The 25346-nt window shown below is 37.5% G+C and overlaps 1 protein-coding gene across 1 annotated transcript in view; it reads right to left on the bottom strand.

Annotated features, from left to right (window-relative positions):
- The window catches only part of SBF2 (SET binding factor 2), a 3151758-nt gene that overhangs the window by 2644778 nt on the left and 481634 nt on the right, over nucleotides 1-25346 (bottom strand). The window contains exon 2 of the mRNA XM_044058929.1: nucleotides 5681-5766. Coding sequence (XP_043914864.1) covers nucleotides 5681-5766 — 86 coding nt within the window. The remainder of the gene's footprint in view (nucleotides 1-5680; nucleotides 5767-25346) is intronic.

A 25346-nucleotide genomic window follows, 5' to 3' on the forward strand; every position in this document is an offset into this window, starting at 1 on the left:
TCCAGAATTGGATGCCATGATTTGTCTTTTCTGGGTACCAGGAAAAGTCTTGAATAAAAACCTTGTCCTTTTTCCTTTTCTGGTACTGGTTGAATAGCCCCCATATCCGTGAGGGACATAACTTGTTTCTGGGCCTCAGCCCATTGATTTGGAGGTGGATCTGGCCATCCGTTTGGAATTGGCAACGTGTGGAAATGAAATCTGTATCCCTGGGATACTATATTTAAAACCCACTTGTCCTGGGTAATTAGATGCCAATTTTGTGCATGAAGTGCTAGTTTCCCCTCCAAAGGGGCTGCCAAAAGATAAGTGCTTGGAAATGGCAGACGAAAGTCATTGAGACTGTTTACCGCAGAGAGGTGCCCTGCTACTTCAGGATTTGGAGGTGGAGGCACCCCATTGTTTTGTTCCGTAAGTTCCTTGTGACTGAAACCTGGAGCCTTTGGAATGTCTGGGTTTGACCTGAGCGGCTCTGTTGGGTACTGGAAAGGACCATTTCTTAGTAGGCCAGTGCCTACTGAACCTGGGTGGCTGCACTTGTAGGAAATATTTTACAGTTTGCACAGATTTAGCTTTGTCTTCCATCTTTTTCAAAACTTCTTCTGCCTTATTACCAAATAGACTGTCCTGTTGTAAAGGAGCATCCAACAATTTTGCTTTAACATGATCAGGCAGATTTTGCTCCTTGAGCCAAGCATGCCTTCTATCACAGATCCAGTTACGGTGGCCCTGCAAGAGGCCTCCAAGGAATCAAAACCACATTGCAAAGTATGCTTTCCAACTTGTTCAGCTGAATGCAATAAATCCTATAACTATTTTCCACACAGTCAGAAATCAACATAATTTTCTGTTTCAGTAAGCACATGACATGCTGTTGATATTTAAGCATATGAAATCGACAGTTTAAAGCCCTGATTGTCAGGATTGCAGACGTGTAAACCTTCTTATCCCATCAGTCCAGCACCCTGGAGTCTCTATCAGAAGGGGTGGGATTTTTAGCAGTAGAAGCCTTAACACCCTTGGGACCCTGAGAAATTGTTTCAGCATCATCAGTAGTGTTTTTAAAAAGAATCTGGTGAGAGTCAGGAACCCTGTAATATCTGTCTGGCTTACTAGGAGCCGGAGGCAGGGAATCAGGAGCCATGCTGGATTCTAAGAAAACATCATCAACAATGTTTAAAACAGGAGGTATAGCCAAACACCTATGCTGAGGAAGAAGGAAATCCCTAAGCCTCTTTTTGGATTTTGAAAAATCCTGACTCTCCCAATGAAAATGTTCGCTTAAGGTATGCAAAGTTTCTCCAGAAGAAAAATCCTCAGGAGGAGAAGCAGAAAGGATGGATTCTTCTGCTTCAGAGTCCTCATAAGGTGGAATAGAAAATTCCTGATCAGAAGAGGAATTAGAAGAAATGGAAACCTGATCTGAAGGTTCATAATAAGTGCCTTGCCTAGGCCTCTTAGCAGGAGGGGGTTGGGAACCCCTGATCAAGGTAATTAAATCCTCAGCCATTTTGATCATTTGTTTTTTAGGCATAGGAGCCTGAACATGTGGCCCATGCGTCGGTTTTTTAGACATAGAAGATGGTTTTGGCCTTGTTTTTGATGATGGCATCAGTTTAATATACAAATCTTTAGGCCTGAAAACACCCTCAGAAGCCGGTGCCTGCTCAGCAGCTCCGGACCTATCTAAGGGACAGACATCCGCGGGTTCAATACTTGAAGTGTCTCGTGGCATACCGGACTCTGAATGGGTCTTGGTAGAGGCCTGCGAATAAAAAGTAGTGGGCATCAGGGGCTGCGAAAGCACCTCACTGAGTACTGGTGACTGGCTTAGGAGAATCTTCACCGGTTTTGGACCTTGACGGTCCGTCTCTGTCTTTTTCTTTGTGTTTTTTGTGAATTCTAGTAGTCAGATTGCTAACCGACGACATTTCTGGATAGTTAAATCTTGAGCCAAAATATTTAGAAGCAAAAATATACAGACACTTAATAAGAGTGTTGGTTAAATTTAGCACAAAACCGACAGCAAGGTACGTTGTGGTCAGGGCCTAGGCAAGGAATACAGTACAAATGAAAATCCTTATGAGGTATTTGCTTCCCACAAGTAATACAATTATTAACTTTTACTGACATCGGTAAGGAGCAAGAAAATGTTTCTCCAATGGGGTACTTAGCTTTAGGTTGTTCAGTTCTGAAATTTGAAAATGAAAATTTCAGGAGTCGGCTGACCGGCACTTGCAAATTGCTTCTGCTTCGGGCACCGCGGCAAGAAAGACTGATTAAAATGGTGTTGGCTGCATGTTTTATACCCCTGATGACCTGACGTCATGGAAGAAGAGACCCAAGACTTTGTTATTCAGGCCGACTGTGGGCAACCTGCCAGCAGATTACCCAAATGTAATGACTGCAACAGTGAAACACAAAGAACATCTCCTCTCCCTACAAACCCTATTCACAAATGAGGAAGTAGACGTTTGTGTAGTGACTGACACATGGTTTAAAATGGTGGAAAGTATTCTATATAATGCCTTCTACACTTTTAGACCAGCCACTCTGCAGAACAGAAAAAAGGTGGAGATGTTTCATTCTTCATTCAGAAGAGACTCACATCAAGGATGGTTAACCAACAATACACTAGAGCTTCATGTCCAAGTCACCAACAGAAACATATTGGCCAACTCCCTCAGTGACCCAAGAAAGGCACAATGCCTATCTACAATAACTACAGTCATTCTGTATTAAACTCAATACCATTTTCATAGGTGATCTAAAATTACCCAACTATAGTCTTGGGAACCTACACCACCACTAGTGGACAAGCAGTGAGATTCCTGGACTTTGCCAATATAATTGCCCTGAAGCAACTACTTAGAGTACCCACTGGGGGGTGAATAACATCTTAGAACTTATTCCTACTACTGAGGACAACTTGCACCATTTCCTTGTACATCTTCAACACTAGTTAGGTCTTACCATAAAGCCATCTCATTTGAAACAAAAGTAAATCCCCTTACCATTTCCACCCCTGGTATCTTTAAAATGTTCACCAAGACAAAATGTCGACTTCTAAAGTGATAGATTACCAAGATTCAAATAACTGTACTGAATATGTGGAAATATACACCTCTAAAGTATACCAGCATTTAAACAACTGAATAGATGCAGATGTACCTGGTAGAAAAAAGCGAGTACCACAACAACTCCCCACTGAACTTTAATATCAACAACTTTACAATAAAAGGAAAAGGTTATAAAGCTAAAAGGAAGAACAACAGTATACACAGAGTGATAGAGTTCTTATTATTAAATTAAACAAGCAACTCAGGTATTTAATTAAATCTACCAAAGCCATGTTCAAGGTGAAAACAGTCACTCAGACAAAGGATATTCGCAAGGCCTTTTTAGTTATGTCCATAATCTCAAGAGAATGGCAATACATCAAGCTGATTGCAAAAATGTCCCCTACACTAAAGCTGACAATAAAGTCCTAAAAGCACCATCAAAAGAAAAAAATGCTACATCAGTGGCTCCTGACAGTATCCCATGATGCATTTCGAATAGCATGAAGCACAATACAGCCACACCCCTGAAAATACTGCTCAGCCTTAACCTCCATGCCAGCTTTGTACCACACGAATGGAAAGCAGCAGCAATTATTCCTTTGCATAATGGAGGTCTTCCACAGACCCAAGGAATTATATTCCCATAAGTCTGACCAGCCTCATATGCAAAGCCATGGAAAGAATTATCATGGAGTTAATCAATAAGGACATATAGAACTTCCAAACACTGGACTCATCTCTGTTTTGATTTGTCAAAGGCAAGTCCTGCCTTTTTTGAAAAGGTCACAGAAACAACGGATGAAGGTAAAACAGTACACACTGCCTAACTCAACTTGGCCAATGCTTATGACACAATCCCCCACTTAGGCATAGTAGAAAAGCTTAATAAACTAGGAACAAACTCCAGACAGGATGCAAACTATCAAAACTGTGGAAACTGCATCCAGAAAAAGAACAGTCACCACTCGCCGGTGGAGTCCCCCCAAGGTTTGGTGCATGGAATTCTTCTGTTCAGCATCTATGTTTGCAGATGACTGCAAGCTAGGAGCAGTGACTGAATCCCCAAAAAACTCAGTCATCCTATAGGAAGGCTTGCCACAAACAAATAACTGGTGCCAGACTCGGGGACTAAAGCTTAATGTAAAAAAATGCATTAACTTCTCCTCCGGACCGTCAGTTCCTCCAGGAAACTACCATACTGATAACACACCCTTAAGATTTGACCCAGTAGCTCAGGATTTGGGAACTTATGTGGACAGTGACTTAACTTTCACCAACATACATGTCCACACATGTCCACTGTGGTAAGGAACTCCTCCTTTACGGCACAGCTCATAAATAAAAGAAGTTTGCTTCTAGATACAAGGATGGCACTGTTCCCCTTTATGTAGCCCTCATTATGCCAATTATTGAGTGTAATGCCCCCTTTGGCAAGTTCCTGACAAATGGAATGCCCACAGAGATACTTTTCAAAAAGTATGTAGGAATTAAACAATATGTCCTACATGGACTGCCTCATAGCCCTACAGCTATATTTGGTCTCTTACAGATTGCTAAGAGGTGATATATGTCTAGTATAGAAGGCATCCTCCGACTCATTACTGAGGGACTTGCTTCATATCAGCGCAAGTCAAATAGTATCAGAAATACTTGATCCAGAGGCCTAAACCTCATCTGCAGCATTAACAAACAGTTTGGAGGGACAGGCAGAATTAGAAGAGGATCATTTTCTCTGGAACAGACTCCTCATCCACTTATCGAAAGCCTGACCACATTCAAGCATAACTCTGATCACTGAATGTGAAACAGGAAATTTACCCAGAACATCCCCTGTAATAGTCAGAGGCAGCTCCTAAATGTTTTATCCAAACAATGGGTCTCCTCCAAATATCTACTTTTTTAATCCTAGTAATTATCCAAACTCCAACAGGTGTGATTAACTGTAAGCACTGATGGGGATAACTGTCTGGCTTAAAGTGGCCAAAAGGGCAGTTACAGCCTAGTACTAAGCTATGAACCTCATTACCTAAGAACCATCTGACAAACAAGATCATGAGTCGGAGTCACTGGTGCTTTATGAAATGAACTTCATGTCAACTTACAACTTCAGGAAATGGCTCTGGTTAAATACTCTTGTTAACAAAAGGGATAAAGTTCAGAAAAAAATCATCACCTCAATCCAAGTTAAACTGTGGGCTTGCACAGAGGGGAAAAATGAAATATCCTTGAAATCATGTTCAGTTTTCTAAAGGTTGTGTGATTCAGATTTGCAAACACCATTAGTTGCAGGCCCACTGCCATATGAAATGTGACAAGTAGTGACTCTGTTATACAGTTGTGACCATAGCTGGAGTGATATGACTTGGTTATATAATTGTCCTGAGAATAGGGAATAAATTCTCACGCACCTTTTAAACAGCTATGTATGAACTGTGCTCTAATGTTGTTCAAGGAAGTTAACCAGAATATAGTCTGTGAAAATGTTTATAATATACAATTATTTCATATTAACTGAGTTTCTACACAATAATGCCATCTTTGAACACATCACCCATTAACACTCTGCAGCTACCACATATTGCACTAGTACTCTGAAAAATGCAGAATGGTAAACATACCAACTCTATTCCTTGTGGGAAAGAAGCATCTGTCCAGTCTTTACATGGAAATCTCTGAATGATCTTTCCTGAGCCTTCTCCCGATCCTAAAATTAAATAGAAATAAAAGTAAAAATGAATCTTGTTCCACAAACAAATACAACAAGAATAAATTATACTGTCTTGTGGAAAATGCAGGAAAAAGAACTTTGCAACATACTTGTAAATGTACAAATAGGTACGTGATAAGGGCCTTTATTTTAATCAGTTTCTAATTCTATTTGTACCCCATTTTATATAGCTGAACAGGACACTTGCATATTTTGTTTTGAAATGCATAATGTGACCACTAGACGTATAAGCATGTAGCACATTATAACATGCCCCTCCCCCATTATAATTTGAAACAATCTTCCACAGACCTTGAATACTCACTTCCTTTAATTACCCATCCCCTACATATGTAACCTGTGTATAAATGCCCAAGGGACTTTATATGTTTACAAACAGACCTCATTCCCTCTGTCTAACATGAATATACCTATCAAAACCAACCAGGACTAGCGTACACATGAAAAGAAACTAAAATAAATAAATCAATAATAATAATTTACAAGGAATCACAGATATTCACATAAAATGCACTATGCAACATAAACAGCTGAGGAAACCCTGAAGATGAGGCATTTTATAACTCTTAAATTAAAAACTGCAAGTATAAACATGCACGCATGAAGTACTGGTGTGCGTAGTAAGAGTTATTCGATTTTCCTGTTACTTCCAACATTTAGTGTTGCACTTAGACATGGCAAGGTTAATTTAACTTGTCTGGAACAACAGATAGACCATGATCAGAAAAACAGCTCTCACACAGGACAGCTCAAGTACAAGAAGGTACGTAAGCCAAAAAACTTTGGGGTGCTGTCACTTCTCCCACAGTTGCTGGTTACAAGGTACAGCCATATAAGAAGTGGCTCAAAGCCTCTTTACATCACTGTGCTGCTGTAGTGGACTCCAGTACGATGTCCATAAAAAGTGCCAGGATATCAGCCAGAAAAGCATATACCAACTATGGACTGAGCAACCTTCCTTGTCACTGTATTACATACGACATAAGTCACTATCAAAAAGTCATATTTATGTAGTAACTTTTTTAATTTATTCACAAATTGTTCAGTTTGGTAAAAACTGATGCTTAGCTAATTGTACCTTATTGTCAAATTTATCAGCTGTTAAAAAATGCCTGGCTCATATATCATATTGCTACAGTGAGAAAAAAATACATTTTTTTTGTTTTCTGTTTAGATCAAGACTCGACTACCAAGTAATTGCTACAGCATAAAGACTGCACCAGAGGATAGCACTGGGGTCATCTTATCCACTACATCTTGTTTGATAACCATCATATTCAAAAGAGCAGAAAAAAGCCTCACTCTTGATGCAGGCATAGCAGCTCACAGAGCCTGATTCATGAAACAAATGAAAATACAGACATTGTGACTGTAGATATGCTGCTGATGTCCAAACAGTAACTGTGGTCTTACTTAAAAACAACCAGACACTTCAAAGGATACACAGTTCTAGGACACTGCACTGGGGGTTGGGGAGCATACAGTTAAGGCATTGCATTAGGGGGTTGGGGTGTGTACTACTAGGATACTGGAATACAGGGTGGGGGGTAGCAGAGGGAGAACATTAGTGGGACACTTCACTGCAAGATGGTGGTACAAACTTCTTGGACACTGAATTATAAGGTAGGGTTAAGCACACTATTAGTATACTGTATCATGAGGTGGGAGTACAGTGTTAGGACACTACTGGGTTATGGGGCAGGGTAGTACTCTACTATGGTGACAGTTTTGGGTAGGGGAGTAGACTATGAAGACAATACATAACGGGGTGGTGAGAGCCCAAACCAACATCTGGGTTCAGAACATTAAGCAAGCAAAGAACGGTCAATAATACTTGATGTGACAGATGGTCTAACATGCAAGTACTGCAAAGAATGATCAAGGCAATTGTTACAATGTTACAAACAAAACATGGCAACTACATGCAGGGTTTTAAGTTCAATACATGGGTAACGCCATTCTAATTGGACTTAATGAATACTAGAGAATACCAGGGGTGTATACTGCTACTGCAAGACAGAAATCACAAATCAGTAGCAACACATCATACCTTTAATGTAAAGTGTTATCAGGACTATGGATGAAACAACTGCCTTCAATCGTGCATTTCTAACTCAGATTTTAAATTTATGGTAGACAAAAAAACTTCAAGTCAGCCACTGCCAAAAAGGCACCAAATACTGAAAAATATAATAAGGCAATGAGAATAAATCAATAAAACAAATCCTTTATTCTTATTTATTCAATGTCTGATGAATGCACACTTGTACAGGGAATGATTTTCATTAGTTGAAATGCTCATTGTTTTTAAGTATCAGCACATCTTAGTCAGAAATACCCCCAATCTACAAGGTGACGATCAAGTTAAAGTAGAGAAGTTATTTTGAAAATAACTTATTCTCACCTGCCATGGCTTCAGACACTTCAGGGACATCAATGTAAGATGCAACCATTAAAAAAAATGTAGTCCCAAGGCTTCTATATTCACAATGTGACCTTTAATCAACCACATTTACGATACATAAATATAACGAAGCTGGTGTAGCAGCAAAACATAAATAGTTCCAAAAACATGAAAAGTTCCAAAATAACAAATACACTAAGCGCTTTCACCCAACTAATCTGTGGGTTTCTTCAGAGTGAACTAATTGTAGAATCACACTTCCTTTTAAAGTAATCTCATACTATATTCTCCAATCAAAAATCAAAGTGCTTGTGACTCGTACATACTCTTAAAACATATTAATTAATTAATGAGTGAATAAAAATGAATATGAATGAATAAAAACACGCCTCCTAACTTTTATATATAATCAACCTATAAATTGTGTTATAGGAATAAGTGCTATTGTAAAATTGATACTTCATATTGCTTACAATTGCTATTACTTTTAAAAAAATATATATTATTTAAAAATTCTCTAAAAGATAAATATGCATGTAATTACAGAAGGTTTATACAAAATATACATATAGGTTATAAAAATTATAATAATTATATAAATAAATAAATAAATATATATATATATATATATATATATATATATATATAAAAAAAATGTATGAAAATGTATATATAAAACATTATGTATATAATATACACACTTAGTTTAATTTAACCATGACACCATATGATTACTCTCCACCATTTTCCAGTTTCAAACCTTTAGATAATATAAGATTTATATTTCAAAATGCTAGAAATAGATATATATTCATTGATGCCTGGCAAATTATTTGCATTCAACCTAAGTTGCCAAAGGCATTCTTTAATTTCCAACAAATTTTTAACATCACCACCTTTGTCCATGTTCTGAGGTATTCTGTCGATAACAAAAAAAATAAATCTTTTAAAATCTGGGCATCTCATACTGTGTACATACAAGGAATTTGTAGTTTTTTTTATTTTTGATGTCCCTAATATGTTCTGTAATCTGGTTTCTTAACTTTCTAATGGTTTTACCTACATAAAATGCTTGACATGATAAACATGTAGCTAGGTAAACAACCATCTTCGTGTTACAGTTGGCAAATCCTGGACATTTTATAGATCTATTGTAATTATTAACCATCACATACGGACCATCATTCACAAATTTGCATGTTCTACAAAATCCACATTTACTCATTTTGGAATTATTGTATATTTGTATTTTGTTATTGCTTTCAACATACTCTTTTAAATTTCTTCCTCTACTGTATGTAACACAAGGTGAATTTCCAATAATTCTAAGTAGATCCAACTTGTTTCCAAACACAGTTGTCCATACATTTGCTAATATGTTAACTATAGCTTCTGATGATTCATTAAATGGTAATATAAAGGCATCCCTTTTGTTTTGTTTACTAGATGTCTCATTTATATTATAACCATACTTCAGTATAGGTTTATATGTGCAATTTCTTTTTGTCAAAATTTATTTCTTTAAATCTATTAATAATTGCATAGGGTAACCCCTATCAATAAACATCCTGATGAGTTTTTCTATCTCACTTTCAAAATTATTATCTTCACTAATGATACGGGACAGCCTAACCATCTGTCCCTTCACTAAATTTTTCTTCTGAAAGTAGGGATGACAACTGTTATAGTGTAGGAAAGAATTTGAATACGTCTTTTTCCTAAATATATTGGATCCTATTCCTTCATCGTTATACTCAAATAATATGTCCAGATATTCACAGTTATTCCTATATGTGTGATGTGTAAACCTTAAAAATGAACTAGTACTCTCAAGATAAAACTGAAAACAGGAACCAGTAGACAGTACAACTTTCGCCACAGAGAAACAACTGATAAGCCACAGGATGCAAAAGTTTAATGAAGTAAAGCACTTTTCGTCTGCTCGACCAGCAGACTTCATCAGACAAATTCATATGCTATTAGTTACAATTTATACCTGTAGTGACATCATTAATTAGCATCAATAAAACTAATGACTTACAAAGCTTAATAAGGACATCAATTAAAAACAGCAATTAAAACACTAAATAAACATATTCTTAAAACTAGAACATCCTAATATTAATCAAATATTGAAAACTAAGTAAAATTAATTTTAATAGAATTAACTTGGTTTAAATAAATTTAAGTAAATTTAAATATGTTTAAGTAAATTTAATTTAAATTTGTATAAATTATTAAACTATTCCTTTGCTCTCTTCTACATTCATATCACCATAGTTCAATAAACTAGTTTGAAACATGGTTAATCCTAGTTCATGCGGTATTACTGAAAATAAATCTACAACATCTATTGTTAACATGATGGTATCTTTACTAATAAGTGTCTCATGTTCCTTAATCATCTTCAGACAATGCCATGAATCTTTTAAAAGTTTAGTTACTGCACATACAATGAACGTACTCCTGAAACCTACATAATGACCAACAGACTAACTAATAACCAAGAATCAAGCGGTTAACAGATCCTAAACATATTTTTATTAAAATATTACCAGCTACACTTGTCATTATGTTATGAAATCATAGTCACCAAATGACCATGTAAACCAGTACCAGCCAAAAAACTGATTGATATACGCATCTTATAGATGAAAAAAAGCAAGGCCAAAAGCACAGTATATGTACTATATTGAAAATCCGGGTCACAGGGTTGTAGCAAACACCAGTCCAACCAATTTTAAGAATGAACTTTGTTTTAAAATGCAGCCAAATTGGAGAATGTCTGAAACAGCTAATTGCCTGACATCTCTAGAAGGGTTGAAGCCAAGACAACTAGCAAGTTTCTAATACAGCTACACTGATGGATACATGACAGGGTAAGCAGAAAAGGGGTCTGGCAGTAGGTCTGTAAGGTGAACCCTAGGGTAGATTCATTTTATAGCAGCCTACAATGATAACGATGACGATGGTGGTCTTGATGAATGCCTGGTTTGTCGCTACTTTTTCCCGTGCTAAAGTTTCTAACTCAGGGAAGGCAGCAGCAACTTCCTCAGTGAAAGAACACACTCATACTGTCTAGCAAAGAACAACTGTGGGAGTCCAGAAATGATGTTAGTAGTGATATCTCTGGACCCTAAGGGTCCAAGAAAGCCTCATAAGGAGATGATGTCAGAATGAGTCACAGCATCTAAAAATGGTCACATTAACATTAATTTCCAGACATTAGGAAATATTATTGGAAGATGCAGAGGACAAGAGGAAATGGAGACAGATGATCTGCTGTGGCGACCCCTAACGGGAGCAGCTGAGAGAAAAGAAGAATTGGAAGTTTCAGTTTTAATGTCACCTTAGAAAAAAATGTCTTGGAGGAATCACGATGAGCTCACCACAGTAAAAGATATCTTAGGAGCAAACCTATGGTTGACTTTTGGAGACAATTTCTATACCATCAGCAACAAGTGTGTTTCAGTGATAAAACTATAACTTAGTTAACTTCTTTTCAAACAGAAGACAGGATTGTTATTGCATGACAAGTCCACGACCATATTATGGGATTTCAGTCTATACAATATTTATTTACACATATTGTACTAATAGTTTGTGATGCACATGCATGAAGAAAATACAAAGCCAACTCCTTTTCCTCAGTAATGCAGCAGTTATTTCCTTATATTTATTTTATATATTTATTTCAACAATTTAGCTCATCCAGGCCAGAGGCATAAAACATACGACTTCTAATAAGCTAAGTAATCAAAACAGAGGCTGTTGTTAATAAACATGACATTGCAATTCAGCATTAAATTACATTAGTCTACAGTACACATCTGCATCTGCAAAACTGATAAATGATTTGATTAAAGCCTAGCACATGTGTTTCCACTGTTCTGACTTGGTATGTTACTTAAAGTTCACACAACTGTGTGACTTACTGAAGAATAACTTAGCAAGTACAGTGCGAGGTCCTGTCATAACAAAACATAGGCATCTGAGACACACAAGCTCTTTGTTCCTTTGGTTTTCTATTGTTTTGATTTGCTCCCAAGAGTGCAATCAGAAATTATTTTCCTTTATATTGAGTCATGTAAGTTTGTTGAGGTTTGGCACCCAGCTATGAATCCAGGCAACTACAACACCATGACTTACCCACTCAGAATGTCCTCACCAGCTCAAGGTACAAAGAGGTCATTTCAGGACGGTTTTCAAAACTAGTGGAATTATAATTTTCATGCAATTGTTTGATGGGAAATGAACAAACATTACAGGCTCAACATTTTTATTCATATACAAGAAGGGGAGCTTATAATGACTGCCAAACTGCAAAATTAGAAAGACAAATTTTTCTGCTGATAAATCTTATCCTAGTGATGTATTACTTCTGAGGCTTAATTGGAAGTAGGTCAGGCCTCAAAAGGACTCCATCACCAAATAAATTCTTGATGTTAATAAACTTTAATTTGTAGAATAGCAAGAACATAATTTATGTGCCTGCACATGGTATCTTAAACAAATTTTTAAGAGAAAACAAAATTAATTAAAAACATAAGTCTAGCTCAAGAAAAGTTACAATTTTTAAAAGTACAACAGGCCATGTACTTTCAAACCAAAATGCAGGGAATACTAATTAATTAAATTTTTGAGCCACAGAAATTAAAAGGATGAAGAGATTATAAGTTAAAACAAACATGACAATGGTCAAAATCGTCACATGGAGAAAAGTTCAGGAATCAGTCACTTGGCCATACAGTACCATGCTTAATTCATTTCAAAGTAATTTCAAAATGAACAGAGCAGACATGAATTAGTAAGTGGGTTTAGATGCTACACTGGCTGTTCATGAAAGGCTGAATCTAGGTACATTTTAAAATACCTTGCAAAGCTGCAGCTCCACAGAATTAGCACTGAACAAAATGTAGAAACACCAGGGTTATTTTAAACCTCATGGCAACACCTTGCCTAACAAGCAAAAAAAAACATGCCAACAAAAGTAAATATTAAGGCAGCATTAGGGACTGGGGAAGGTTATACCTCTTCATAACTTTTTCTTCTATAACTTCATAAATATTTCATATTTCTTACCAAATGGCGAAAAAACTAAAACCGAGTTTGTTCTGGTCTTTCTACCCAGGCTGACAATGCATTCCTTTACTGACTTACAAATACAAAACACTTGAATGTTTCAGTTTGAACTGAGCTGCGTGAAACTACTTCTAATCAGAATTACTGCTGCATCCCTAGTCCTCCCTCAAAAAATGCATTTAGTATAAAGTCTACTGCCTCTGTTGCAGTTTTGAAGAAAAGTTGAATATGTTACTTGAGATCATTTCAGCTCAGATACTGAAGCAACTTTCATAAATATCATAAATATTTCCTGCTGTAAACCAGGCCATAAGACACTTCACACAGAAGTACAAAATAAACTAAGCAAGATTCATTAAGTTAGCAGGCAAAATGGAAAGAAGTGGGTTTGACTAAAAGGAGGGATCTGTCTCGCTGCATGAACAACAGTTTCCAATTATTCTGCCTATAAACCTGTAGAACATATTACAGTACAATATTTGTAAGAAAATTGTGCCACAGATGGTGAGACTGAAATAAGTAGGTCCCTCCATAGTCCACAACTAAATCCAAACCCTATCAACTCAATAGCTGAAAGCCCAAATAGATTATAAAACTATTTGTTGGCATTCCATAATGCAAGGAAAAGGTTCTGAAACTGAAGAAGTGACCCTTTAATGTGATTATTTAATCAGGTTGCAAATGCTCTGTGTATAACAGATTGTTTAAATTATTCATATTGTGGTTGCTTACCATCATTTGTGGGCAGTATCTGGTAGGATAAAAGTCTGAATCTCACAGCTGACCCTGCGACTGTTGACATGTAGCATGACACTCCCAGAAAACCCACTAATGTAATAGCTGTAATAGCAGTGCTTCTCACAATGAGTGACAAGAATTGTACTTCTTTCGGCTTTTCCCGATTAGGGGTTGCCACAGCGGAACTCCGGTCCACTAATGATTGGTAGTAGACGGTATGGTGCCGAGGTACCAGCCCGATGCCCAACCTTCAACAAAGGTACGCCCATTCACGCATGTCTTTCAAACGCCACTCAACCGCGGGGAGGACATGCAGACTCCACACAGAAGGCACTCCAGCTGAGAATCGAACGGGAGAACCTCTTGCTGTGAGGCAACAATGCTACCGCTGCACCACCATGGCTTACATTGAGTGACAAGGATTAGCACTGGAAAATAAGCACTGCTGTCAGCTGGGGGAAACAAGTACAACCTGTGCTCAGATAGGTATATTACACTGATGCTGCCCCTGCCCAGATGGGCTTATTACACTGCTTCTGTCCATTTCCAGACAGGCTTATCACACTGCTTCTGCCCATGCCCAGATGGGCTTATCACACTGCTTCTGCCCATGCCCAGATGGGCTTATCACACTGCTTCTGCCCATGCCCAGATGGGCTTATCACACTGCTTCTGCCCATGCCCAGATGGGCTTATCACACTGCTTCTGCCCATGCCCAGATGGGCTTATCACATTGCTTCTGCCCATGCCAGATGGGCTTATCACACTCCTTCTGCCCATGCCCAGATGGGCTTATCACATTGCTTCCATTTGTGCCCAGATGGGCTTATCACATTGCTTCCACCTGTGCCTTGATAGGCTTATTACACTGATTCTGTCTGCACCCCATTGGTTACCATACTGTTTCTGCTTCTGCCTGTGCCCAGATGGGCTTATCACATTGCTTTTGCCCATGCCCCGAAAGGCTTACTACACATATTCTATCTGTACCCCACTGGTTACCACACTGTTTCTACTTCTGCCCATGCCCAGATGGGCTTATCACATTGCTTCTGCCCATGCCCCGAAAAGATCATTACACTGTCTGTACCCCGCTGGTTACCACACTATTTCTGCTTCTGCCTGTGCCCAGATGGGCTTATCACACTGCTTCTGCCCATGCCCTGAAAGGCTTATTACACTGATTCTGTCTGTGCCCGATTTGTTACCACACTGTTTCTGGTTCTGCCTGTACCCACCTGTACCCAGATGGGTTTATCATACTATAAAGGCAAGTCCAGTTTAACACAATGATAGCCAATCTCCATACATAATTATTCCTTCTATGTAACTTTTTTGTTTTCACCAAGTTGGTCACTGAAAATGTCATCCTGCCAATCTGCCTTTTAAATCACAGTATGTTACTAATAGATATACCACCAGCTCTCTTCCAAAGCACAGTGACAGTAACCGTCCCATACAATGCACACAATCTGATGACTAAATGGAAATATAACTATGCTGTTAGGAAAAAAACTCTCTGAAGGCAGTGACATCCAGCAAAAGTATTTAACACACGTCATTTTTATTTCATGGTTTTGTCAGTGAGTTAAACTGACCTCTTTTGTTTCTTGTTTAGAGTCAATAATCCCAATCACAACTATGTCTCAGCAGGTTAAGGAACACATCTGAGTCAAAAAGTAGATACAATTACTTTTTTTCTCTAGTTATAAAAAATATATAATTAGAGGTGTCATACATACCATTTTTCAGTTCTAGTAATATCTGAGAGTAACAAGAAATATTAAAGAAGAGCAGGACCTCAGGAAACAGATTGAAATGTAAACTAATTTAATGGCGAGAGAGATTAGAATTACAGCCTTCTGCACACAAAAAGGAATGAAGCCACAAGGCCAAAGAAAGCAGGAAGAAACCTCTTTCAAAAAGAAATATGGAAAATCCTTGAATATGATTTTTATGTTCCCCAAAGATAAAACCTCTAAATATGGTTACCGGGGTGATGGGTCGTTAATTAAAACTAGTTGCACTGGGCCTTCTTTGAACTTTTTGTTTAACAAAAGTCAAAAGATTTATGACAAAGTACTTTGCAGAGAAATTTATAATGACTGAGAGCATTCAGAAATGAAAATTACAAGAGGGTCAAAATGAATATGAGATAATAGTCCAGCTTTTTGTTCCAGAGAAATGAAAGTCTGAAGGACTATTTGGTACCTAGCCATGTGAGTGAGGTACATGCTATCAATATGTTTCACTTGGGTAGTTTTCACTGTGATGAATATAACCACTTTAATGAAATACAAGTAAGTTAATTTACGCAGCCTGTTACTGGCTGTAGACACCTATGGTTTTGGTACCTAGAGCAGATGCTTTCCCATATTTCAGTAAGGGAAGTTCTATGCAGCTAAAACAACATATATGTCCCAGTTTGAAATAAACCTGCATACAACATTAAAATTCCATATCTGAACAACTGTCTTTTTAAAACCCCATTTGGCTATATGTAAAGAGGTATTGCAGACGTTGGATCTAGTAAAACAATATCTAAAAGGCAGAATTTTTGTTGGAGGGATTATATTTGCAAAACTGTCCCACAGTCCATGCTTATGACAAGTATCTGGATGGAATTACAGTTAAATTCTTTGAGAGGACAGACACTGATAAGAGATACTTACATTTTTGCAGTATGTTTGAAAAATTAGAACTACAAAGCACTAAAGTATTTGACTTTCATAAATATACACGTTTATATCAGTTTAGAAAATAACCTAACAAAAACATAAATTTCTACTTTGCATATTTTAATACAGGCATTATCTCATTACCTCATGATGAATGCAATAAGGAAGACATATTTACTTCTTACTCCGTCAATCATTGCTTAAAACACGAGATCAGTGACTGAAACAAAATCATAACAAAGGCATTATGGAGAAGAATAAGCCTGCAAACCATTTATGCCCTACTAATATTCACCTGCAAATTGTACATCACCCTTTCAGAAGGGCAAGACAGATCAGGCCCAGGATGAATTTACAGAAGACTATCTAGACAAATGTGAGGATGGTTCATAGTTTTGTAGTTTCACAATAGCACATTTGGTTTTGAAAGGCCTTTTAAAATGCAGACACCAGATTCATCGATTACACTAAGGATCTAATGATTTTTTTTAACTGGGCATATGAATTACCATGCTTTCCATAAACTGGCTAATGACTGATAAATAATCCTAGTTCTGGAGGCAGTTCTACACTTTTTAAGTTTATATGTGACTTGCCCACCTCATAAACTGTCATATGCTGAAGTTATTCCATATTTAGTACATCTTTTGACTCTGTCAGGGAAGACATTGAAAGCTAAACACAACTTGCTTCTCAACCATCTAAAACTGACAAATATAACCCAAGATGTTTCAAGTTAGCATGGGTAAGACAAGTCTTGTAACAGGGCAGTTCACTCCAGAGAGGGGCAAAAACGCTACTGTCCAGCAAGAGGTTATTTTTCTGTTGGTGGAGATTAAAAGTCTTAGTTTGAGTGCTTGTGGAGCCGCTTGTTTTGCTGAGGGGAAAGACATGAAGATGGGCTGGATTCTTAAATGCACAGAATGAAAGATATAAATCATCACATAGCAATCTACAAGAGACAGTGTACAGGGATAGGGCTTCAAAGACCGTCTTTAGACCTGTAATCTTTTTAGTTAGGAATCTCCAGGATCTTGCTAATTTGTGTTTTGTGCCTGGAAAGATGTATGCTTTCTACCTTTTACAATTTCTCCAAATCTTTTGGGTTTCTAATACCATGACAGGAATGGACCCCATTCCTAAGTCAAAGTATGATTAAAGTTCATGAAATTAGTATTGTTTCAATGTTTGATGTACTAGTAACAATACATAATTTCTTTCTTATCCTTAATAGTCCACTCGATCATTTTTATGGCTCTTCTTTGGCCTATCAGCTTTTGTGAGTTTTGTGGACTGCCACTTCCTTCTACAACAGGGGGGCATCCTGCCCCTGGGCCTGGCCTGCCCCCATTGTAGGAATGTTTTCTTATTTTGAGGATTCTACACTGTCATTTTTTCCTGTCCTGGCACCAGTGCACCTATCAGGATTGAGCACTTTTTTATACTGGGTATTGCGCACCCAGCTATTTTTTTTTTAATTTTTTACCTACTTCTGTCCATGATACATGCTATATAAAATACAGTCTATATATCAGTGTCATCTTGGTGAGAGTTTGTGAAAAACAGGGTCCAGCTCATGAAGGTACTCACCAAACCTTGAGAATGAATTCAATTTCAGCAATACTACTCTCTGCTTTCTACTCTAAAACTGGTCTAATTAGAGCAGAGAACAGTGGAATGAAAACTACTAACATTAATGAGATGCTGTCAGAAATCAGATGGGCTACAGAAAAGGATGTATTGACTGCTGTCAAAAGGACAGGGAATTGACAAACTCTTTGCCAAAATCCCAGATTTCCCATTATTATGAAGTGAAGAACTTGGTGGCTATACCACATGCAGTAGATAAGACTTGTTCATCAAAAGTAAAAATACTGCACTTTTTGTATTTGAATTTAGCCCTTTTCCATAGCAATTCCATATCAAGGATAACCAAACAGCAACGCACATCTTACAATTATTGATAAATTTAATTAGTCATACATTTGGGTTTACAGTTTGGAGATCAGAGAAGTAGGTGGCAAAAAGAAGGAGTTTCAGCAGTGAGTTGTGAAGTGCGCCACTAGTTTTTTCTTGTTTTCTGAGGTAGCACATGCCATCTTAACTATGTGGGATCCATCTACCAGCCAATAAGCTATCCAGCTAATGAGAGAAGGGAGTTGCTGTTGAACACCTTGTCCAGATCCAGCAGAGGAAGGAAGGACTGGATACTACCCAGTGCTACTGCAAGCTTTCTAAATAAGTAGACAGGACCTACTCTTGACAAAACCAAACTGTGGAATGTCTAATGATGCATGATTTTTGATACAGTAATTTATGAAGTCAGATATGACCTTCATGTTTTTGCAAATTAGGGTAATTAGGCTAATCTGTCTGTATCTCCTGGGATGCATGGCGGGGCACCCTTTGTAAAGGGGTAACACAGCCACACTGTGACCTAAGCTTAGGTTAAACAAAAGTGCATGATTGGTGATACTAATATGGCATCCATTTATATGGTCTGGTCACAGAGAAGTGGAATTTCTTGCTTTTGAGAGTGCTGTTAGGACATGTTCCCTGAAGACCTTGGGGGGGCTGTAAGAATCCTTGGGATATGCAAGTCTTTGACGATTTCTTATGCTTGCGTCTGGAGAGAGGTTAGCACTAAACTTATTTTATTTATATTATCAGGGTTAGACAGGAGATGCTATTAATACTTCTGGGGCAGTACATAATGGTAATAATGCCTCCTTAATATTTGTGTACAATGAATTAGGATGTAATATGCTACAGAGTCTTTGGGCATATCCATCTTTTGAGGTATAGGTGTTCCAGTTTACCAGACATAACTGAGGCCTCCCAACATAGAAGCATTTTTCATGATGGGCATTTCGGTAAGTACATTTAGGAAACACTTGTGGTCATCTGGGGACAGGGAAGGTGTACCACAACAGGCTAGAAACTGATCATTTGTTTTTTTTTTTTTTAGGTTATATTGGACTTCAAGACATTTTGTTTGTAGGATGTGGAGAATTTGTTTACTCATGACTGGGTCACTGACATACATGGATATGTCCTTGCAGTTTCCTTCAGGTCTGAATGCATGGTAAATGCTAAACCCAGTTACAATGGGAACACTATCTTTAGAATGAAACCAAATCTCAGTCTCAGCTGCAACAGGAATGACCCTCAAGATCAGACAATTTATTTTTTCAGATTCTTCTGGCATTCAATACAGTCTGAACTGGCATGTACTATAACTTTGTTATGCTGGTATGTTAAGTAATCAGACTTTGCCTGAAGTGGCACTATGGGGGTAGCAAGGGAATTGGCTAGTAAATGGAGGCCATGGCACAACAGCTGAAGGCCATCTCTTACTAAGCAAGTTGGACTAGTCACCATCTCATCACAGACAGACACACCGGACTCCCTGAGGAATTAAACCAACTACTTACCCAATTATGTTTTCAATGTATTTGACATCATTCATGGCGAAAGCAGGGTTCCAACTCAGGACCATACTCTTATCAGCCTTGGCGCATGCATTGTGAGATCCAACAAGTATCTCTGATTGTTCCTCTAGCTTAAACACCCCAAGTCATTCACAACCACATGGGCTACTACTAGGTCATAGTTGTAACTACCCCATGTGAGAGACTGAAGAGTTGTTGTAACACTGTGGATCTTAGCTTCAGACAGAAAACTGTCATCCTGCCCCTGTCCAGTCTGGCAAGCATGTAATCACTTCACAACAGAGTCCCCAATTACTGCATCACTTGTATTTGCACTCACAGACATGGTGTCAGTGGAAATTCTAGAGTCTGCAGCCTGGTGATTATTTAGTATGTGAGAGGGTGGCAGAACTGTATCAGTAGTTTTAACCTTAACCTTTCTATTTCTAGGAAGCTTAAGAAGCGATTTCTTTGCAACCAAAGCACATGTAGGTTTGATGTGTTCGTGAATTGTGTGGGTGGTTTCCTGTGATGCTCTCAAACCATCTTTATAACATGAGAGGGAAGTCTCAGTGTTATGTAAGTACTTACACTTCTCATAGATTTTATCATGGAGGTGTGGCAATTGGTCATTATCACCAGGCATTAGGAAGCTCCTACACTTCCTAAGAATAACACATGCTATGAAGCTGACAACAGAAGGGGCACTGGTGGACTGAGCTTCCTTCCATGTTGATTCTTACCGAGGGTCAAGTGTTAATAATATTTTTTTTAGGTTGCTTGATAGTTTCTAGGAATTACACATGCAAGTTTCAGTAATCAAACCATGGCAGTAGTAAACAAAACACCTCCCAGAAGTTACAATAATAAGTGAGCAAGAACAATTCAGATAAATGCTGACAGTAGCAGCAGTGACTGCTTTAAGTATCTATATCAGACCAAAACTATAGCAATAACTGCAGCAGTTACAACAGAAGAAAACAGTAGCAATTGCATGGAGAGTTAATAGTGCACTAGGGCTCATAGTGTAGTTAAAGGTAAGTAACAGCAGCAACAAGTAGCAACACGACAGTAGGCAGTGTGCTGACTCATATAGTGATTACAGCAGGATGAATAGCAGCAACCAGGGTAGCAGGAGGACCACACAACATATTAGTAAGGGCTAGTCACACACAGGTGCAATAACTGTCTTATGTCTTTGGAGTGCCTGCAGCAACCCTCAATATGCAACTGAGCTTGAAATAAATCAGCAAGACAGAACAAAGAGCCAGTGAAAACCAAACAGTGCGACAAGCCAGCAGCAGTAATCGATCTGTAAGACCCTGAGCTAACCTTCTTTCAAACGTATTACAGCAGCATCACAGAAATGATGAACAGCAGAAGCCAGAACAAATATCCAACTGTTAGTATCTATTTTTTTCATTCTTTCTTTTTATTTAAGAGTACATAAAATTTTTGAAATTTAAGGTAATTTCCTTTGTTTTGGGGTGAGCAAAACATAGTGCAATCCAGTAAAATCTGTCAAGTCAGGTAGGAACACAAGGGCAAAGTATAATTCTCTCTCATCAGCTCAACTGAAAATAAACTACTTAACAATATCGAAGAAGGCCAAGAAGCAAAATGCAAATGAAAACATTTCAGAACTGAATTACTGAAAAACGTATTCCCTTATGGTTCAAGTTTGTTGTGAGTAGCTCTTGTTCTATTAAAATTATGTTCACTAAAGTAATAAGGCAAATATAGGTATAAGTTGCAGGATATGTCACCTACAGTCAGCCAAATAAATGCACCAGTGAATATTTCAGCATGAATATTGCCACATGGCCAACAGCTTTCACAGTGAATTTTAATTTTAGTTCCTTGCAAAGCAGAATGCATAACACAGACAGCCTAACTTTAAGGCACTACAGTAACCCCCCCCCCCAAAAAAAAGGGAAAAAAAAAAAAAAGGACAAGACATGTCTGGATACCACAACGTTTTTTTCAATAAGGAAACTCCAAGGCTTATTGTCCATAAAAATATATAGAAAATTATTTGTTTCATATTTTTGGTCCTTATATCAAACAAAAGTCGTCACTCCTCTCCTCTCCATACTTGATCCAAAACCTCTGTCCTACAGCCCCACAATCTTAGAGAACTACCCCAGTGCAGCATTATAAGATGAGATGCCTTAGGGAGTTTTCATTTTACTACCCTACCTTTCCCATGCTCTCACGACCAATGTGCAATGACAAAAGATAATCTGTTGATGAATGCCCAAGTATTTGCAAGTTTAGGGTAGATATCCCTCATTGTCAATACAATGAGCTATTGTCATGTGATTAAGATCACTTCTCAGCCCCCAGGATAGATGATATGGTAAAATCACAGCTCCTGTTACCCTAAATGATATCTTCGGTGTTGGGCTCGATAGTCAAACCTAGTTCTCCCTGGGTTGCACTCAGCCCTCCATTCATCTATCTGATGGAGCTGCCATAAGCCAGTAATTATTGCTTATAAAACTAGACAGAAGGGGTCAATACAATCAGACAGACAACTGCTGTCAACCTGGGAACAACTGCTGCTAGTTTAACAAAGGCAGCGTGCCATAGACAACTTACTGGGGATAAAAATTATCACTGCTTAGTCTAAGAGTACCATGCAACTGCAAGTTCAGATTTGTGCTATAAGTTAAGATATCGATAATAAAAGCAGTGCACCTTCCTGAAAACAAACACTTTCATTCTACAAAGTAGGCTGTCATACAGTCAATATACTCCCAGCAGCAAATTTCAAAATTTGGTAACTAAACCACCAAAGTCAAGTGTGGAAATGTTGAACCAAATACAACCTTACTTAGTAGGTTCAGGCATAAAGCACTACTTCCAATTATTTTGAAATATTTATTAAAAATTATGTGCTTTCAAAAATAATGGAAGCACTGCTTTATGCCTCAACCTACTAAGTGAAACTTTACTTGGTTCACAATTCCTGCACTCATGAAGTTGGTGGTTTGGTTACTACTTGCTTTTTCAATGTAAACCACTTTTTACTGGTTATTTCATAAATTTCAAAATTTAACCCAACAAGAAAGGTACTACATATACATGGCAAGGCAGTGAAAACAGAATGGAATACACAAAAAGCAGAATATATTTTTTTTTATTTACTGACAAAATTAAATTACTACATTGCAATTTTAAGTATAAGACTACAAAACAAAGATACCCAATCATAATGGTTAGCAGAAAAGATGCTGTATAATACAAATCATAAACATAAAAGGATAAGTTTATATTACAATTTAGTCAAATGATGGAGAGACTTACTCCAAAATTACTCTTTTGGCTGCATCTTCCACCTTACCATGCCTAAATCATACTATAATTTATTTGATGTTATTTTAATTTACCCTTCATTTTCCATATTAGTCCCACAAGTCTAACAGCCTTTTTTTTTCAAGGAAGTCCCCAGGTGGTATTTATACTATTAGGGAAAATATGGTCAAGGCATAAGGGAACCTCCTCTACTAATTTTTGTTGTGAGCAGCTCCCATGTTGGAGGAGCACTTCCTGTTTCCATTCCAGGTCCAGAGGCAGCCCATAGAAACAGGAAGGCAGATGGAGAGAGAAGGACATGATGGAGCAGTGAAAGAAATGAGGAAGAAAGCAAATGTAAAGACTGGAGAATGTGTGCAGGATTCTGAGGAAATGTTTCAAAGAAATCTGTTTGAGGGAGATGAGTCAGCAATCGATGTATGTATAATTACAACCCTCAAGTCAGGAGGGTTGTGGGATGATTTATTTAAAGAAATGGTGCTGCAGAGTGAGTCAGTAACTGAAGGAGATGTGTCCTAGGGGGAATTATGCAGAAAATACAAAAAGGAGGATGCAAAGACAGTCCTGAAGAATAGTGGTGAAATGGAAAGAAACATATGCACAGAAAGTAAAAGAAGGCAAAAGTGGAATAGCAGAAAAGAAGGTGGAAAAAAAATGAAAATGGAAGTATGTGGTAAGGATTCAAAGTAAAGACCACCAAGAAATGGACTGAAAGTGCAGGAGAATTTAATAGCTCGTTTGGGTATAAAAGCATATTAAAGAGCATTTATTCTTATTAAAGGGACATTTTGTGATACTATATTTGAGACTGCTTTGCTTTTTCAATGGAAATTTTTTTAGGGAATATGAAGAAAGACTGTAACACGGGGAATCTTTATTTGCTAAAAGCATTTAACAAGGAAACAAAAAAGAAAATTCAAGTACAATGTTGACCAGACTTTGAAAGGATGTTTGAAAGATTTATGTAAGAAAGTATTGGACACTGCAAAAGTTTATGACAAAATGGGGTTATCGACTGATGGTTGAGATTGTAATACTGTGTAAAAAATAGAAATAGAAAACATATACCAAGCATAATAGATGTGAAGGGGAATAGGGGTGTTGTAAAATAATGGTGACAGCCCAAAACAATTGTTTTTTGCAGAAAAGGACATTTGATAGTAAATGCAACAAAAAATATTATATTTGTGGGAAAATGGGACATGATGCAAAAAAATGCAAACTGAAATGTTATAAATGTAACAAAATTGGACATTTATAGACAGATTGCAAAATGAAAATAAGAGTAAGGGAAAAGAAAGTGAAGAAAATGAACAAAGAGAAGAAATTTTAGTAGTACTAAAAATAAAAGAAAGGTTATATGAGAAAAAATAATAAAGGGGACATAGAAGAAGGTTCTGAAATAAGTGATGAAGAAGACAAAATGGAAAGTATGAAAACAGAAAAAAAATTCTATTGATAAAAGGGTAAACGACAGTAAAAAAACATTTAAACAGATAAAACGGAAATGGACAAAAAAATAACATACAGCTAATAACTGGGGGTTGATATAATGATTAAGGTGCTTGACTCACAGATACAGAGTGCAGTGTTTGATTCTCACCATGGGGAATGAAATTGGATGGGTTTAGAATGGCATATTAAAAAAACTAACCTAGTGATTATCTATGGACTTATGAAACCATGAATTTAAGAAAAAGGGAAAATGAAAAATTTATAGTGCTTTCTGCAAATGTGAACAGTATTAAGAATACAGTAAGAAGAAGAGGGATTTTAGAGTGGTGCAATACATACGGTATAGATATAATTATATTAGACGACAATATTTTTAACAAATGAAAGATTAGAAACAGAGAAACTATGGGGAGGAAAGAGTCTGGGAAATGAGAGACACTCTAGAATAG

This window comes from Protopterus annectens, chromosome 17.part0 (genome assembly GCF_019279795.1).
Source record: "Protopterus annectens isolate FY-2018-M chromosome 17.part0, PAN1.0, whole genome shotgun sequence".
In the NCBI taxonomy this organism is placed as follows: Eukaryota; Metazoa; Chordata; order Ceratodontiformes; family Protopteridae; genus Protopterus; species Protopterus annectens.